This window comes from Apaloderma vittatum, unplaced genomic scaffold, assembly GCF_000703405.1.
Source record: "Apaloderma vittatum isolate BGI_N311 unplaced genomic scaffold, ASM70340v1 scaffold38372, whole genome shotgun sequence".
NCBI classification, from domain to species: domain Eukaryota; kingdom Metazoa; phylum Chordata; class Aves; order Trogoniformes; family Trogonidae; genus Apaloderma; species Apaloderma vittatum.
In genome coordinates this window covers 1-17,913 of record NW_009703737.1, presented here as the reverse complement: position 1 = coordinate 17,913, position 17,913 = coordinate 1, and the positions used below count along the sequence as shown (strand labels likewise).

At 43.3% G+C, this 17,913-nt stretch overlaps 1 protein-coding gene across 1 annotated transcript in view; it reads right to left on the bottom strand.

Annotated features, from left to right (window-relative positions):
• Positions 1-16,225, bottom strand: part of LOC104270382 (ALK tyrosine kinase receptor-like) — a gene marked incomplete at its 5' end in the record, with an annotated part of 21,810 nt that extends 5,585 nt beyond the window's left edge. Inside the window, 11 exon segments of the mRNA XM_009864727.1 lie at positions 1,278-1,407; positions 2,303-2,367; positions 3,288-3,378; positions 5,346-5,532; positions 7,276-7,369; positions 8,549-8,718; positions 9,711-9,809; positions 11,287-11,469; positions 12,327-12,471; positions 13,352-13,483; positions 16,082-16,225. Coding sequence (XP_009863029.1) covers positions 1,278-1,407; positions 2,303-2,367; positions 3,288-3,378; positions 5,346-5,532; positions 7,276-7,369; positions 8,549-8,718; positions 9,711-9,809; positions 11,287-11,469; positions 12,327-12,471; positions 13,352-13,483; positions 16,082-16,225 — 1,440 coding nt within the window.
• Between the last annotated feature and the right edge of the window lie 1,688 nt (positions 16,226-17,913).

Genomic DNA, 17,913 nt, shown 5'->3' with positions numbered 1-17,913 from the left:
TCCTGCTGTTCAGGACTAATGTTCTTGGTGCTTCCTCACAAGGTCCTGATCATTACTGAGCTGGCTTCTCTAATTTAATGAGCCAAAAAGACCTTTCCATCACAAAATGATAGATACCCTTGCCCTACACCATCCTGTTTCTTTCACCTGCCACTTCACACATTTAGCACAGCCTGTCCCAGCAGTTTCGAACACAGCACCTCCCAGGCAGCATACCTTGCCCATGTCTTTTTGCTCTGCACTGGGTGAGAGGGGAGCCCACGCTGCAAAACATGAATTTCCCCATTCACCTACGACCAAATTCAGCTCATTTGTATGAGCTAACAAGGACATCTCTAGTTCTACAGAAAAACAACCTCTATTTATAAACACCTCTTGCTCAGATTTTAAACATCTTGACTTTTGGGGGTATTCAGCTTTCTTATCCACTGTATTGCAACCTAATCAAGACTGCAGTGTTCTCGAGCAACACAAACATTTCACATGTTTGAAAAGCAGACTGCAAGGAAAAAAATACAAAGTCAATCTGTTTCCAGATGCCTCCAGGAAGAATCTTATTTGTATCTGTTAGATCCAATTTGTATCTCTCTTGTACTGATAAAATTCAGCATTTTGCCCCTTGTCAAGGAAATGCAGACACAAAGTATGATGCTTCAACAAAGTATGAACTTCAACATCTGGGTGCCTTTCTGATCCAGGGGCTCAGAGCAAACATAAGTTTTCTGAAACACTTGATTCCTCCCTAAAAGTCATCATTTATTTCCCACACATTTCTAACTGACTGTCATCTCCTACTGATGCTGATTTCAGTGGGAAAAACTTTAAAAATCTGGACTAAGGATATTTGCTACTAAGTCAACAACTCCAGGCCAGATTTTGTCCTTGTCTGTCCTTGCACTGACAGATATGCACGGAAATGCACCTGACCAGAGGTTTAAACAACAGATTTATCATCATCAGCTCAATGCTTCCCCCCAAACTCACCCCCAGCTGGTGTGAGGAAGGTGAGAGTAGAATTTAACTTTCTTATTTAAAACTTTGATTTTGTCCTTTCCTTAGATAGTATCTGCAATGCTAGAGAGCAAAGTTCAGGGAGGAGGCACCTCTGCATAACGCCAGTAGCATCTATGTCCCTGTACATCTAATGGTCTTCTAGCAATTTTCTGACCCTCTAAAATGCTGGGAGACAGTACCTGCATGGATCAGCTCTTTTATAGTTACGTATTTGCCTTGTGGCAGTAGCTTACTAAATAAAATTGAATTTTCTCTTTTCTTACCGGTCTAGGTCGCGTCTCTCTCAGGAACGATTTCAGGTCACCTCCAGCCATGAGCTCCAGCAGGATGAAACGGGGCAGTGCCTGCAAACTCACCCCAATACAGCGCACAATATTCTGGTGGTTGAACTTGCTGTGGAGACAGAAAGACCCAGTTATGGAGCAACTTTAATCTAAACCACACAATTACAGAAAACACTCAGAATGTTTTGCTGCAGGGAATGCTTTTTTTGTTTGTTTTTAAGAACAAAACAAATCTCCAGGGTAGTGTGATAAAGCTTAAGCGCTACCCCTGCACTCTGTACCTGTTTGCACAGTGCAGCAACAGAGGTGGGGAAGGAGTGGCTTTTGGTTGCTTTCCCTCTTTCTAAATTCTCTGTCCTTTTTGAGCTATGGCAAGACTTGTTGGCCATCGGAAGCAGAGAACGTCTGATAGCAGAAAAAAGTCAGCTCCTAATTTCACTCTCCAAGGAGCAGAGCTGGGCCAGGGTAGACTTATTCCAAATAACGTACCAATACAGTGATCCACTTATGTAGGGGACATTCCTTAAGATCTAGTCTCTAATATTTCTTATTTCTCCAGACCTCAATGTGATAGGAAACTATTTCCACAGATTCTATGACTCGGTGACTGACATGCAACATAACAGCAGCATTAAGTTAATGTCCTCTGTTAGTTTTGACTAGTCAAATCCAAACACCTAAGTTGCTTTTATCTCATGTTCTGATCTCTAAGACAAATCAGAGGATCCTGTTATCAGTTCTCCAAACTGGGCCTAGAGATTTTCACTTTGGACAATGAAAATCAGTGTCGACTCTCTTGAAAATGTAGTCCTTAATAATCTGGTGCCTCTTAATTTGTAAGAAAAATAGGAAAAGATATTAATGTCTATTCTCTTAAAACACTGACAGCCATGCACTAAAATTAGCATACAGATGTGTGGACATCACCTCTCAAAGCACAGTTTTTCTTTAAGTTCTGGGCTTCACAAGCTTACACAAGTGCTGTTCATCTTATTCATACACACCTAATAATGAGAGCTTCCATGAGGAAGTCCAGCTCATCTTGCTCCGAACACACTTCTGGCAGTGTCTGGAGGAGAAAGAAGAGGTTGATGAGGAGAAGATATTTAAACTGACAGATGTAGAACAACTGGCACAAACAAAAGCACTAACACTGTCTGCAGCAATCCTTGTTTCTCTGAAAGAAACCTCACTCTAAGATAATAGCCTGACCATTACCAAACTAGACTGTGAAGCCTGCTGAAAGGTAACGATCAGAACATGTGGCCCATCAACGTCACTGTCATCCTCCTCCCTGCAAAGGGAATAGCCCAGAGTGCACAGGAACAGTGCTCAATATACAGGACAAGGATTGAGACCACAGTTTCTGAGCTCTCTGACAGTTCAATACTCTTAACTCCCAACAAGGTTATGAAGTATACCCAGCAATAACACTGTGCTGCCATGTAACCTCTAGGAGAAAAGAGGCTATCTAGGCTGCTGGAGGCCTGGAGAATCCTACCAGGGTCTCTTAGGCTTTAGCTTCACATCCAGCGCATATCCATCCTGTAATGCAGTAGTGAGATCCCTGGAAAACCAGCCATCTCCTGCCTCTCATCTCTTTGATCTATGTGCCAGCTGCTCTTGGCCCTGTGAAGACTTTTGGGCTCTGACTCAAAGGCTCGGAACAGATTATCACACCAGGTATAGCATGTGGAGGATGGAGAGAGGATGGAATTATTTCTCATACCTGCAGTTTGTGGCATCTGTATGGGAAATCTTTGCCTGTTTACTACCTACAGACCTCTTTTAACAGTCTCACAAGCCTATATGCTACAAGCTCTACCATCACTATGATGGATTAAAGTGTTGCAACAGAGCAGCAACCTTTCTGGCCACATCCTTCAGTACTATAGTCATGCTTAATTCATCTTCATTTTTATAATGCATTGGGACTCTTGGGTGAAAGGCGCATGAAACCATCATGATAACTCATACACTGTCACTTACTTTCACAGCCACCTGCAAGGGAGTGGGGTCGCTGGGGATCCCTGCCACCTGACCTTCATATACCTCACCAAAGGCTCCATGGCCCAAACCCCTGGACAGACCAGAGAAGACAAAAATGTTTTACTACAGAGAACATACATTATAACACTGTGGTCACAGCTCACAGAACGGACTCATAATTTTCACAGTAGCGAAACAGGGAGAACTGGATATTTACACTGATGATACCATCCCGTCACACTACACAGGGGGCCAGACTTTGGTGTGATCTTTCCTGGAACTACAATGTATTTCACTGGTCGGGAAAGCAATCGTCAAAAGTGAACAGTCATCAGTGAAATCCAGCTGCTGGCACTGCAGTTTGTAACGGGTGACACTCTTCTGTGACTTTGGTGTCTGTGCTCTAGTGGTGGGTGCTCCAAAGCAGGTCAAAGACAGATCTTGTTGTTCCCACACCCTACACACATTAACAACTTCCATGATGTTTATGCATCACAATTAAAGGAAACATTGAACATGAAACTAGGAAGCACAATGATTCTCAAAGGACCTGAATTCGAAATCAAGTATCTTCTCCTGATTTATTTTGTGACTCTGTGTAAGTACCTTAGCTGGTAAATGCTGATTTTAGTGCTTTGTAAAGCACTTAGCTCTAGGAATTCAAGCTGAGAATCATTTCTGGTACTGATCATGTGAAATTTACAGTTTTGTTTTGAATGAGGGTACAAGTAAAACAGAAAGGAATTAAATTAATCACACAACAGATCCTGTTCTATGTTATAGTGATACAGATTTTGCATACCTTCAGTCTTCACTTGCTTAATGTTAAGTCAACTGGTACGACAACAGCTGTACCACGTAGGTGGCATGTTGTAACGACACAGCCAGCTCCAGCAGAGAATGAAGCTGTATCCTGGACCCCGAGACCTTCTTAACCTTGCATGGACTGCATGTTGGGCAGTGGTAGTTTGGGCCTCTAAGAGACATTCCTGCATTTTGGTCTGGGTAAAAGGCTCTCAGTAAGACCCTCTTTTGCAGCATGCACAGATTTTCTGGTAGAGCCAGGTCTGGGCTGATAGCATGAGCTGTTGCCCTCCTGTCCTTTCAAACAGGTGCTGCTAAGGGTGATTTCCTTTGCTGTTGCATAAGCTCTGGCTCTAGTTTTGCCAGGATAAAGACCAGTCTAGGCAGTGAAACCACGGTGAGGACTTGCGTTGTCTGTGACTCAGCCACTTTTTTAATAATATTTTGTAGGTGTCAGGTTGAGACACTATTCTTGGCTACGCCTGACCAACTTTTTACAAACTGGGGGTATAAAACAGATCTTTACAGCTTGTAGCTCACCCTCCTTCCCAAAAGCCTGCCTTCCCTGCCCTTATCTATGCCCTCCGCTCTCTGCAGCTTGCCACATTTCAAAAATCCTTTCAGAGCCTGAGTGACAAAGGCAGCAGCAGCACAGGGTACACTGGAAACTTCTAGGTGCAGTCCAGCAAGATGTGCAGGTAACGAGGAACAGGAGACAGCAAAACATTGCAGACTGCATAGACTGCTCTCTGAGCACTGTCTTTCTAAGTGCTGTATGCTCCCTGGTTTTCCAAGATCTCCTGCTTTCACCTCTTGTCTTTTCATGCAAAACTGCATGGTACCAGGGTAAAGTCACATTTGGATTCCATCAAAGACTTTAAAAGAGCCTCCTACGAGCCTCAGTCTTGCCAGCATTTCATCAGTTAATACTGGAAATGGACCATTCATTGCACAGTCTGCAAAAGATGTGCCTGAATTACTGATTACATGAATTACTCTTCAGTTCCTCTTGTAATCCCAGAAGATTAACACTGTACCTGCAAAAGGCCAAGGAGACTGCCAAAGTCTCGTCCCCTCCACATAAGCCTAACTACTGCAGCTTTACACGTCCTTCTTATGAAAAGGGGCACTGGGTCTAAAAGCATAAGAGAATTTGTACGTGTCTGCACAAAGACATGAGTTCACATCTGTGTAGGAGAGCCAGCAGACATGAGTGTACCGTGTGAAGCCTGGGGAAGGCAAAGATGAATTTACCGGATGAGGGAGATGTTTTTTCGAGGCACCTCTTTGAGGTCACTAATGGATGTGGTCTTTCCTGCAAAGCAGTAGTTGGGATTGTAGTCTGTCATGATAGTGGAGGTGCGCAGCTTGCTCAGTTTATATTCTGGGCTCTGTAACTCCATCTGCATGGCTTGTAGCTCCTGGTGCTTCCGACGATATACTAAATATAGAGGATACAGTAAATCAGAGACAGATTGACTTTGGAACAGGACAGCAGCCATGCAACATGTCTTACTGGAATTCACCGTGTGGCCAAATTTCAGTGAATCAAACCAGTCAGTGACACCATCATATTTCTGTACATGAAGAAATTACAGACAGAAGATGAAATCTGAAATTATCCTGGAACCTTTGATTTACACATCCTAGGAGAAACAGGCTTGCTTCTGAACTGTTTGGAAGAAGTAAAACGGAATTCACTTGCAGAGCTCTCTGATTTCACAGTTCTGAGGTTTTTGTTCTATTTAGTTTAACTGGACCTTCCAACTGTGAGTTCAGTTCCAAACTCGAGGGAGTTAAGAGTATAACCAACTTTCCTAAATCCCACCGAAGTGACTAAAATCTGAAATGAGTTATTGCATCACGTTGTTCAAAATGGACAGACTATACTGTTACCCCAGAGTAACACATAGAGCTAGCTCCTTTTGCAGAATTTCCTCTGTTTCTAAACAACAGAGTTGGACTAAATTTGAAATCAGTGTATGGCAGTGTTATATTCCTTAAATCACTTTACATGCTTCTGAAACATCACTAGAAATCACACTTTGGCAGAAGACATCCTGTGGATATTCCTTGAAATAGTAATTAATATTGCAGTATTTTTTTCAAAGCAAGATGCCAATCTTGAGCAGGTTAAATCACTATTACCCTTACTATTGATTTCTGTGGGAGCTGGATTGAGCCCAAAGCCTGTGACGGTAATAGCTATCGCATCTTCTCCAGCAGATGTTGCTCAGGGGAAGAATTTAAGGGGTAAACATGCACTCACAAAGGCTGATGGATGTAATGACCTATCCACAAACCCTTCCTGTTCTCCATTTTCCTCCTCATTGCTTTTGCTTTGATTTTTTAAATCACTGTTCTTTCCTGAGATGGCAATGATAGTCAAGTTGGATGGAAAGAGGATTACTCTTCCACTCCCTGAAAAGTAATTAGTAATTTTAAAGGGGTACTGTCAGGCCAGAAACCATCCATGTAGGACCATGTGTATGCTACTGATAACCCCTGAAATTCTTAAAACTGAAACAGCTGCACAAATCTAATTTAATAGTTGCTATTTGCTGCTCTGGGTACACTCCTCCCCTCTTCCAGACTATATAAAGTGTGGACAAAGAAAGGTGGCAGAGCTGTGGTTTGAATCCCTTGCTGCTTTTCATTGATTCAAATCTATTCTGCTTGCAGCTGAATGCAGGTGAGCAATTGTTTAAAATAAGAAAATGAAAGGCTGAAAAATACCTTTTAGAATTTCAAATAAAGACGTCAAGAATGCTCACATCCTACTAAGTAGCAGTTTGTAAAAGGGGAACCTACGTGAGAATTTCAAGCTTAAATGTCATACATTAAAGAGGCTAAATGTGTACGTAGGCACGCAGATAAAGGACCTTGCTTTTAGGTGTTAAGCACTAGCAGCTCTCAAAACCAGTGGCAGTTGTATTCTGGCAGCTTTACACTACAACACAAGCAATGACGTCTCTTTCAAGATGCTGTCAGTCACTGAAACCTCCTCAAACTGGTCACTGTGGTCTGAAACTACTGACATCTGAAGTTAAGGCATGTGTGTAGGAAGGTGTCATTAAAAGCGGCAGTAGCTAAAAACCTGAATAATTTTGCCTCCCAGGGCCCGATTATCCCCAGCTCAGATCCAGCCTTCGTAAAAAATTATTTTTTGCAGAGAAATACTCACCTATCATGATTCCTGAAAAAGCCAAAATTAAAGCAGCCACCAATGCTGAAGTCACCACAGATAAGACCAAGGAGAGAGGGACATGAGCCGCTGGCTCAGCTGTAACAGAGGCAAGAGAAGAAGGAATTACATGTTTGAAATGATCTTCCAGCAGTCACTTTTTTGCAGACAGATTTTTCTGCTCTTCCTTCCATTTATTCATTTTCTGCTCCTATGCTATAAGAGCAACTTCTGGCATGATCGGTTCTCAGGATCTATGACTTCTAATACCTCATTGTTTCACTCTCCTCAATTAATATGAAGCCACTGAAACAGATGGTTTGCTATCGACAAATTAACATGTGCACTCTCTGGGTATGAGAACAAGACCATAAAAACCAGGGGCAGGAGGTTGGGGAGGTGGACAGAACACTACATTGCGAGGGTTAAAGTGCTGCTATCGATGCCGAATCACAACAAAAGCAGAAGGAGGACTTCAATATATCATCTCCTAAATGCATCTAATCCAAGGATAAAAAAGTCGATAACTGCCAGTGTAGTACAAAGTATTCCATAGCTGCATCCTCGTTTGGGACCACAAGGCATTCAGTGACCAGCTATTAAAGTTTACTTCACCCTGACAAAATGACCATGATTTTCACCCCTTTTACAGATGGGAACGGTTTTCCCGTGCCAGTGACAAAGCTGAGAGCAGGATTCCAAAAGCCTGGAGTCACCAGCTCAAACTGCTGGGTAAGAATATGAAGGAAATTAGTAATGGAGCTCTGAGCACTTAGTTTTTCAAGTAAGGCAAGTATAGGCACTGTCTTTAGTTTTCCTCTGAGATCTCTCATGTAGAGCTTCTTATAAATTCTGCACAAGGAATCCACAGGAATTATATCCTCCTTCAGCTTGTACATTTTTTTGCTTCTTAAGCGGATTGACCTGCAGTTTAAGGCTAGCTGGAAAATTCCTTCAGTGAGCAACTTTCATTGATTTCAGAGCAGAATGTGAGCACTGGCTCAAGCAGACACAAAAATTGACTCTCTGTGCAGCCCAGTATGCCAAACATATACTGTAAAGCAAACCATCAAGGTTGCTCTGTGCACCATTCCTCAGCACTGATGTGTCATTATCCTAGCACAATAACTCTGCAGCATATACTAGCAGGAAACAAGGTAACATTCAACAGACACCAGCTTTCAGAAAGAATAGATAACACTTTCAGGATGTCTTACAGTTCAAACAACATACTTTTGCCATGTATTCTCTGTTTCACTCACTAGCAGTCTACTGCATACACCTACTTACCTATGCAAGACACGCCATCCTCAGCCAACTCTGTGCCTGGCTCACAGTAGCAAATGACTTTTTGAGTCTCCACATCAACACGGCACTCGTCCATCTCACAGTGACTGCAGTTAAGATGCAGCCTAATAGCCACCTCTCCGTGCCCCTCTGTCACTAGAGAGTGGATGAAAGAAGCTGAGTTAATTACAGTAAAGATCATTCATATCATTCCCTTGGGCACTGACAGAAATGGGGGACATGCGGTCACAGTTGTCAGATGTGACAGTGTGGACCCTATCCAAGAAACTGATTTCTCCCCACCTTCCATAGCTCCTGTCCTTTTCTCATCTAGAAAATAACACTGCCTTAAATTAGCCTCATTGCAGCTGAGGTGCACTGGCTCTCTTTGAGCAGATAGTCCTACCACGTTAGCAAGGAGGCTGCTGCAGAGGCTAAGGGAAACCTGCTCTCTCAGTGGTCTGTGGGGCTCACCCTTTTCTTTCTTGGTCTTTACTCCCTCTGAGATCAAACACTGCAATGTTTTCAAAATTTTCTGGCTGAATCTATGAGGCCAGACTGCATCTGTATTTGAAGATATTTCTGGCTGTTCTAAAGTAAACTTTTTTTTTTCCCCCCCCAGCAAATAGTTATTTTTGATTTTCTGAACACTCTGCAAACATACTCAAGAAGCTGACTTCTGGGCAGACACAGGCTGGAGTGTCACTATTTATCATTCCCATGCACTGCTGGTCAGCACTGCATGGTTTTCTCTAGAAACTCTCTGGTCCAACCTGGATACTTTGCTGAGGGATGCTCTAAGGAATACGTTTGTTAGTGAATAGTCAGGTGCTCTGCCTGTGTCTCTCCAGAATCACCTGAACTATAAGGTTCTGTTACCACTTTCCTTGGACAAAATTATTCTATAGGCTGGTAGACTATATTACTGGGAAGGGCTTTCTAGTAGCCCTGATGTTCCCTCTATCTGCTTTCTTCCTGCTACTTCTGTTGGAAGTAGCATTCTATTCTCCATTGGACTTTGTTACGCTTTCTGCCTCATGTTCATGATGACACTAAGCTGTACCCAAAGGGTTCTAAAGTGTCCTACAGGTGCAAACTGTTCTTAGCACGAAATAAACCACTAGAAGACTTCTGACCAATAGGAATACCTTTAAGTGCTGGAGTGTATAAAGTACCAATTGGATTAATAAAGGAAACACCATCCTCCCCATCCATCTCTGGGTCATTTTCCGCTGCAGCATTGCCACCTACGTTAAACCAGAAGTTACCTTAACAGACTGAGGCTCACTGGCACTAAAATACAGATAAGCATTGCAACATGCACGACTTCAGTGTATTTAGGGAGGCATCCAAATGAGAAAAGAGAATAAATCAAAGTATTTAACACATAGGGAGCACTTGGCGAGTTGTAGGATGAACCACTCATCTTTTATCTCCATAACTTCAATTTAATAGCACCATGTGACAATTAATTTCTCAACTCAGTTTTAGGCAGACTGTTGCAAACTATGTCACAAACTTAGTCTTCAACCATTTGGATGCTGTGAAATATAAGCCCTTCTTAAAATTAATGGATCCAAGAGATTGGATAGCACCAGTACTCAAGGGCCAAGTTCAGCACCCTTGCTGATCAAGGTATGTACTATATCGGCAGAGGGAATGAATAAGCTGTTATCATTCCTCTCCTTTGCACCCTGAAAACAGGGTTGTCCACCAGGAACGGGGACTGAAGGAATTTATGAGTTGCTCCTTTGTGCTTGGGCATACAGAACACATCAGGAGCAAAGTATAGGCAATATATAGAACATCTTAGAGGCACAGTAAGGGCCATATATTTTGTACTGCAAGCATGCAAAGTTTCTCCCACCCCACCCCAAAATGACTTTTCCTCCTTAACCATCTTCAGTAAAATTAAAATTATGTCATGTGAAGCATTCTGTTGGAAAAAGAAGCATTACACAGTAACATTGGTACAAAACATGCACATAGTCATTTAAACTCATTACTTCCTCTCAGGATTTCTAGTCTATTGCAGACTTGATTTAGGCTGTGGAGAACCAGGGGTTAAAAAGTCCACCACAGTGCAGATGGCTGAAGAAACTATGCAGCTCAGGAGATTATGGGTTAGTAGAGATCTTGAATCCAGTCCGCACCAGTTAAAATCAACATAGTGCCATCTGACAGCTGCCCTGAGACCCGCAGCACATGAAATTTGCTCCTTGTTGACTGAAGTCAACACCATCGTCCTTATTAAGAGGGGCTCCTGACTGGCAGCCTGAGCTTTTGCCCCCAGAGACCACTTGTGCAGGACCAAGGCCTCCCCACAGCAGGGCAGGGTAGAAGAAGCTGCCTCTCTCCGCTGGCACGAAGCCTGGCTGCCAGTCTCCAGGACCAAAGTCCTCAAAGCACAGGTGCTGGGTATGGGAGCACATAGCCTGTGGCTCCTTCTCCAGCACTATAGCCCCGACATGGAAGGCTCAAGAACCACAGCAGGATCTTAATGACGCATTTTGCAGAGTGCAAAGCCAGGAGTACAGCTGAAGGACTGACATCTGGCTGTCTGCTAAATGCCATACGTTCAACTAGCACTAAAAAAGGCAACACACAGACATACTAGTACATACAGTCAAATATGCTAGCTACAGGAGAATTATCTATCAGTGTTTTGCTGATCATTAGCACTAAAGGAGGGGAAGGGACACCTTGAACACGAAGCCACTTTACCTATATATCCTCCGCCTCCTCCACCTGAGGAGCACCCCCCTCCACCCCCTCCGAAACCCCCTCTTGTCTCCCACCCCCACTTCTTCATGGCCTGGGGGCAGGATCTTCCTCCAGTAGCACCTTCCAGCAAGGATTTTCCTGACCACAGGAAGGAAGTGTTATCATTCCAGCCACCTCCACCACCTGCAGTTAACAGAAGAGAAAAGGCACAGGTAGGGGTTATTTCTGTGTAAAAAAGCACTGCAGGGATCTGCAGAACAAGACCTCCTTCAAAGCACCTCAGCTGAAAGTAGGAGTCTTGTGCCTCGGTTAGAAGAGGGGATATGACCTTTCTGTAGGGCTTTTGACCACATTAATCATCTTCACCTCTTCCCACCTATCCTACAAAGACAAGTATTTTCTATGGAAAATGTAAAAAGATATCCCTGACTATTCCTCAACCACATGTTTCTGGCTTACAGAGCCTTCCCCTTCTTTTTGAAGAAAATACTTTTGAAAAAAACCCCTGTCTGTTCTGAAGCAGATCCAAAGGAACACAGTGAAAGGGATGTGAAAACATGTCCCAGCCCTGCTCTAAACACAACATACTCACCAGTGACTCACTGTCAGTTCTGCTGGTAATTCAGTCCAAGGTCTCTTCACAGAGACTTGTAGCCAGCCTGCAGTTACGCTCTTTCTGCATAAGCCAGGGAAACTGTGAGTATGTCTACACAGCACAAACCAGTGCAGAGAGCACACAGCCACAAACCAGTGCAGAGAGTCCCATCAGCACTGCAGGCTCCCACACCAAAAATCAAACAACTTTGTTTATAAGAGGTACTACATTATTTTGGGAGAATATTGCCTTTGCTATAGGTATACCAACCCCAATACCCTTACTTAGGCCAAGCATCCTGTACTGAGGGTACATCCTATATGCATCTGTTACACTTATGCCTGAGCTGTGTTTTGATGACTTTCACCTCATCTCCTTGGGAGGAGGAATCTGGGATACCACATATTCACAAAAGTTTTCTTAAAAAACAGTAAACTTTCCTCACCTGCAGCTCCTGAATTTCCATTCAACCCTGGAACAGAGGAATCATTCTCCAGCCTTTCAGGATGAAAAGTGTCTGTTTTGGCCCTGTAGGCCCTGCCACCACCTCCTGCTGCAATTATCAAAGGGACTGGTTCTCCATTCTCCATCTTAACAAATTCAGAAATAAAGGCAGTGTTCAAACTGAATCAGACACACCAACGGAAGTTCAAGCACATGCCAGTTACTGCAAGTTGCACTGAGCAGGCACCTAGGGCTGCTCAGCACTACAAATTACCATTGCATTATTTATGTGCCCACACTCAAAAGATTAATGAATAGCACCAGTCCTACCAAGCTCTGCAACAGAGAACAGTAGCATCAGCCACTCTATGAATTGTACCTACAGTGCAGATGGCTGTTAGAAAGCTTGTAAGGTTACCTTGTGATGACTTCCATGAAATGAAACAGCAAAGGAGCATTTCTCTGTATAGAGCAATACAGTGTCTCCACTGGTAAAGGACTTGCTACATAGGAAACTGTCTGAGCATGTAGACTTAACAAAGAACTGTGTAGAAATTGGGTACCTAAACATATTGTTAAGGCCCGAAACTGGCATTTGGAATGAGTACTGTCCCAGCTAGCACGTGACAGAAAAGGTCAGTGGTCCCTAGCTGTAGGGTTGCCAACAAAAAACACGCAGGCTATCCTCCACTCCTCTTGTCATGGCACTACATGGGCCAAACATGTAGCTAAAGTCTAAAATGTTCTACAATGATAGATTTGAAGCAAATCCTGTGGAATTTGCCCTTTGCTATGGAATTATGCTTCAGCATCTCAGCTTCCAGTGGAACAAACCCATTTCTACCTATTTCCAAAAGAAACTCCAAGCCGCTGAAGTAAGCATGGCCATACTGCGCAGCAGTTCTAAGAAGCATGAAGGGCCAACTTGGGTGTATAGAGGGTTCTCAGATAGTTCAGGCTGCAGCATTAGAGGCAAGTGGCAGGACATGTTCATGATGAAGGTGCACGGGAATTATGTTTCCATACCTTAAATATGTAAGTTGCACCTCCCCCGCCTCCACCTCCTCCTGCCCATTCATTGATGCTTCTGTTGACACGTATCTCTTCTTCAATCACATTGTTCTCGCCAATGCAGACCTTCTGTATAACATCATTAGTCTGCAAACAGAATGGGGATTGTCAGGAGGACAGAGCCAGGCTCTTTTCAGCAGCGTCCAATGACAGGACAAGGAGTAATGGGTACAAGTTGGAACATAGGAGGTTCCACAAAAATATTAGAAAAAACTTTTTCACTGTGAGGGTGCCAGAGCCCTGGCACAGGCTGCCCAGGGAGGTTGTGGAGTCTCCTTCTTTGGAGATATTCAAAACCAACCTGGATGAGTACTTGTGTGATCTACTGCAGGTGATCCTGCTCTGGCAGGGGGGCTGGACTAGATGATCTTTTGAGGTCCCTTCCAACTCCTGACATTCTGTGATTCTGTGACTAGGTCTGAATTCTGGTGAGAAATCTCCAAGTCCTTGAACACACACAGGTCTTGTGGACCCTTCACCTTCCCAAACCAATAAATTTTCCTCCAGTGAAAATACATAAGCAGAAACAACTCTTCTAGAAGAATCTCACTTTACGCTTTGACCTATGTCAGAAGAATTTTTTGCCATTTTAATTGAATTATTTTGAAGCAAGCTCAGTGCTGGTATCTATTACCATGTAAAACAGTTCCATAAACTTTTAAAACACAGTGTAGCAGAATTTACTGCAAATGCTTCCCAGCATTAACTACCTGTATCTCACAATTTGGGGAAGACATTAACTCAGCAATGATGTGAGTTGGCCAACATCATGCAACAGACAGAGAGAGAACCCAAGTTTCTTTACTCTCTCTTCCAGTGCCCCACTGGTTGGGGTCAGGCAACAATTTTACTGTAATTACCAGTGCTAGCTACTTCCAAGCCTACCAAAACAGCTGAAATCCCATCTTTCATTGCAGAGTTGACCTGATGTTAAAAAAGATATCTCACTAAAAAGCCTCCACATATCCTACTTAGCATTATTTTTCAATCTATCAATTGGCACCAAATGTAGTGAACCTTCTGTATTAGGCGAATCACTGAATTCACTAACTGATTTTAAACATGACTTTTTAAGTAGTTCTGGACTATGGCAGAAGAGAGGTAACCATTGCTTTAATTTTAAACTGGAGCACTAAAGTACATGACAAACAGGACTCTGCTGTAAGTATTTCTAAGTTGCAAGCTTTGCTTCTATCTGCTTTTACCTTATACATTTAACCTCAGTAACATTATCTTGTTATGCACACTGAGCTCATTAGGTCACATTACTTTAAGGGAAAAATGCACAAACATTTTTTACAGTAGGATTCACCTCTGCTTCATTCTACTTTCATATATGTGTTTTCTTTTGGAAGAAGAACCTGATAAAACCACCCTGAAGTTACAAATTATTCTGTTGACCATAAAATGTGTCCTAGGTTGTGTCAGAGAACGAATGGCGTCCATTCCGTGTGTGCAGATTTGCTGATGGAACTAAACCATCCTCCTTTCCCTAGTCTTCTCTCTGCTTAATTGATTTGGAGTTGGGTGAGGATGATTAATAAAACGACAAAGTCAGTGACCCAAAGGAACCACTAGATTACCATTGAATTAAAAAAAATAAAAATCCTTCATGGCAAAGACATAACTGATTACAATCCAATCTAGTAAAAGTCCCTTCTACAAGTCAATGCAATCTCTTTGCCTCAATGAAAGAATTACATTAGCACTCAATAAATTCTCACTAAGATTACAGTGGCCTGCAATTTAATGAGTCCATATATTACACTCAGCTGGAATGTCCCAGTTATAGACATTAGGTGGAAGTTTGAGTTAGGGCATTTCTCATTTCAAAGAGGCTTTGTATTAATGGTTTGTTTGGAGATATGTATAATTCTACTTTTAACATTATTTACTTCAGCGCCTAGCCTTGAAAACCCCTCCTTCTTGTCTACATCCTTCAACCTTACTCTGCTGTAACAGACTGCTAAGCTTTCATCTCTTGGATGCCAGCCAGTAATAGCTGAGAAATGTACAGCATTTAAATGTCCAGCTCAAACCTGTAGGTGAAATTTCATCAGATAATGCTTAGTTTCCCTCATAAGAATCTCCTATTCCCTCATCCTCTAAAGAATACTAAATGAGTAATAGATTATTGTGTTTGCAAATGCTGAAAGTTGCACCTTTCTGTCGAGGCATTTGTAGCAACAATTGGTTAGTAACACAAAAAATCAGGACTGATCAGCAGTGATTAATCTGTCTCTCCCACTCCTGTACAGAAAATAACCAAATGGGCCCAGTGGGGTGAGTGTCTTCAGGGTTCCAGAGTACTATGACGATGGCAGGGCTGGCCAGGCTTAGAAGCAGAGCAAAGCCCTGTGAAGTCAACCTTGAAGACTGATCTCCAGAGGAGAGGAAGGCAGAGTTGTCTTTTCCCTCCAAACCCCCATGTAGATGTTCTGAGATACGCAGATCAGTCAGGAGCCTGTAGTGTATTACCAATGAGGCCTGAATGTTGGAGAGGAAGAGAGCACAGTGGCATGGTACTCTATCTTTTCACACTCACAGCCTCCCAGCAAAACTGTAGCTATCCCTTGAACCACACAAGCCCAAACCCATCAAGGACAATGGCTTTCTCTGTAAACAGACATAACACCATGGATTTGTAGGAGGGAGTAAGGCAAAACAGAAAGGGCAATCACTTACACTAGGACAAGCATCTTCTCCTTGCTGTCCCACCAAGATATACAAAGTATCATCCTTCTGGAGGTCAAAAATTCCCAGCACAGACACGCCGTGGGATCGCATCATGGTGTTCTTTCCTCCTTTCCCACCAGCAGCTCCATAGCCTGAGATGCTGCAGGAAAAAGAAAACAAGAGCCTTGCACCTGAGTTGACCCAGGCAGGTGGAAGGTAGTACAAACCACTTCCAGACACTGAGTGTTTTGCACAGCTGAACTGTATACAGTGCCACTGGGCCATGTCCTGAAGACCCCGCACTCTAAATAAATCTAAACTCAAAGCTTGAAGACTGAGGTTCTCTGCTCTACATGGACCTATGAACTTGGGTGGCTGCAAAACAGCTTCTTTCACACGGAATATCGGGCAAACACTTGCTGAGGACAGAGTGAGCAAGTCCCCATGCTTTCAAACTTTAATATAGGAAACACGTCTTGTTTCCCAGAAGGCATACCTATGAGAGGCTTGCAGCAAGGAACAGAAAGAACAGAAACAGCAGAACCAGTAAGTACAGCACATATGGCTAAAGCAAATCATAGAATGTTCGGGGTTGGAAGGGACCTCTAGAGATCATCTAATCCAACCTCCCTGCCCGAGCACGATCCCCTAGGGCAGCCACACAGGAATGCATCTAGGCGGGTTTTGAAAGTCTCCGGAGAAGGAGACTCCACAACCTCCCTGGGCAGCCTGTGCCAGTGCTCTGTCACCCTTACAGTGAAAAAGTTTTTCCTCATGTTGAGGTGGAACTTCCTATGTTTTAACTTAAACCCATTATTTCTTGTTCTATTTCTGGGCGCCAAGAGAAGGAGATTGCCAGAGGGAGATTTGAGAAAGCAGACAGCATAACTAGTCCTGGTAGCATGGGCCAGATGGGTAACACCTCTCCTATTCCCACGACCTGAGGAATACAGAAGAGTAGATGGACATGGCACTACCTGCAGTAAACAAGGAAGGCAAAAGTCCCTTGGCTAAACTCACAGACACCATGAACGTCTTACCGTCTCCAGCCAGAAGTGACTAGGTTGCATACACAGGCTGCTGCAGTCTCAATTAAGGTGCTGGCACATTCATTTCAAGCAGTTAAGATTCAGAAGTCCTTACGTTGTTGATGTATCCAAAGATTTGACTGTAAGACTGGATTTCTCAGGTCCTCCCTCTCTCCCTTTCTAAGCACCTAAACAACTTGTGGCAGCTTTTATCAAAGGATTTAAAAATCATGATAAAACACACATCTCTGCTGCAGAAAATGACAGTGTTTCTCATTTTTTTAGAGCAAGTGAGGGGTGGTACAGTAAGCTCAGTTTAGATCTGAAATAAGTGGGCAATTCTCCACTGACATAAGTAGCTTTCCAGCGATTCCCATGAGAGCAATATTCAACCTGGAGCACATGAACAGTGACTGCAGGGCTGAGAACACAAAAGTTCCTCTTGGCTTCCTACCAGTTACAGTACAGGTGCTCTGCTTTACCTCTTCCTTTCCTCTAGCATCTGCTTGGTGTTTGCCTAGCACAGTCCTGCACCCAAACAAGGTACCAGAACAAACCAGGAGTGCCCATCACACCTGCCACTGCACATCAATGTCCATAAATCTATGGGGCCAGATGGGGTACATCCTACAGTACTGAAAGAGCTGGCAAGGGTTTCCACCAAACCACTCTCCATCATTTATAAACAGTCCTGGCAGACTGGGGAGGTTCCAGCTGATTGGAAGTCAACCAATACAACACCCATCTACAAGAAGGGAAAGAAGGATGATCCAGGAAACTGTAGGCCTGTTAGCTTGACTTCAGTTCCAGGAA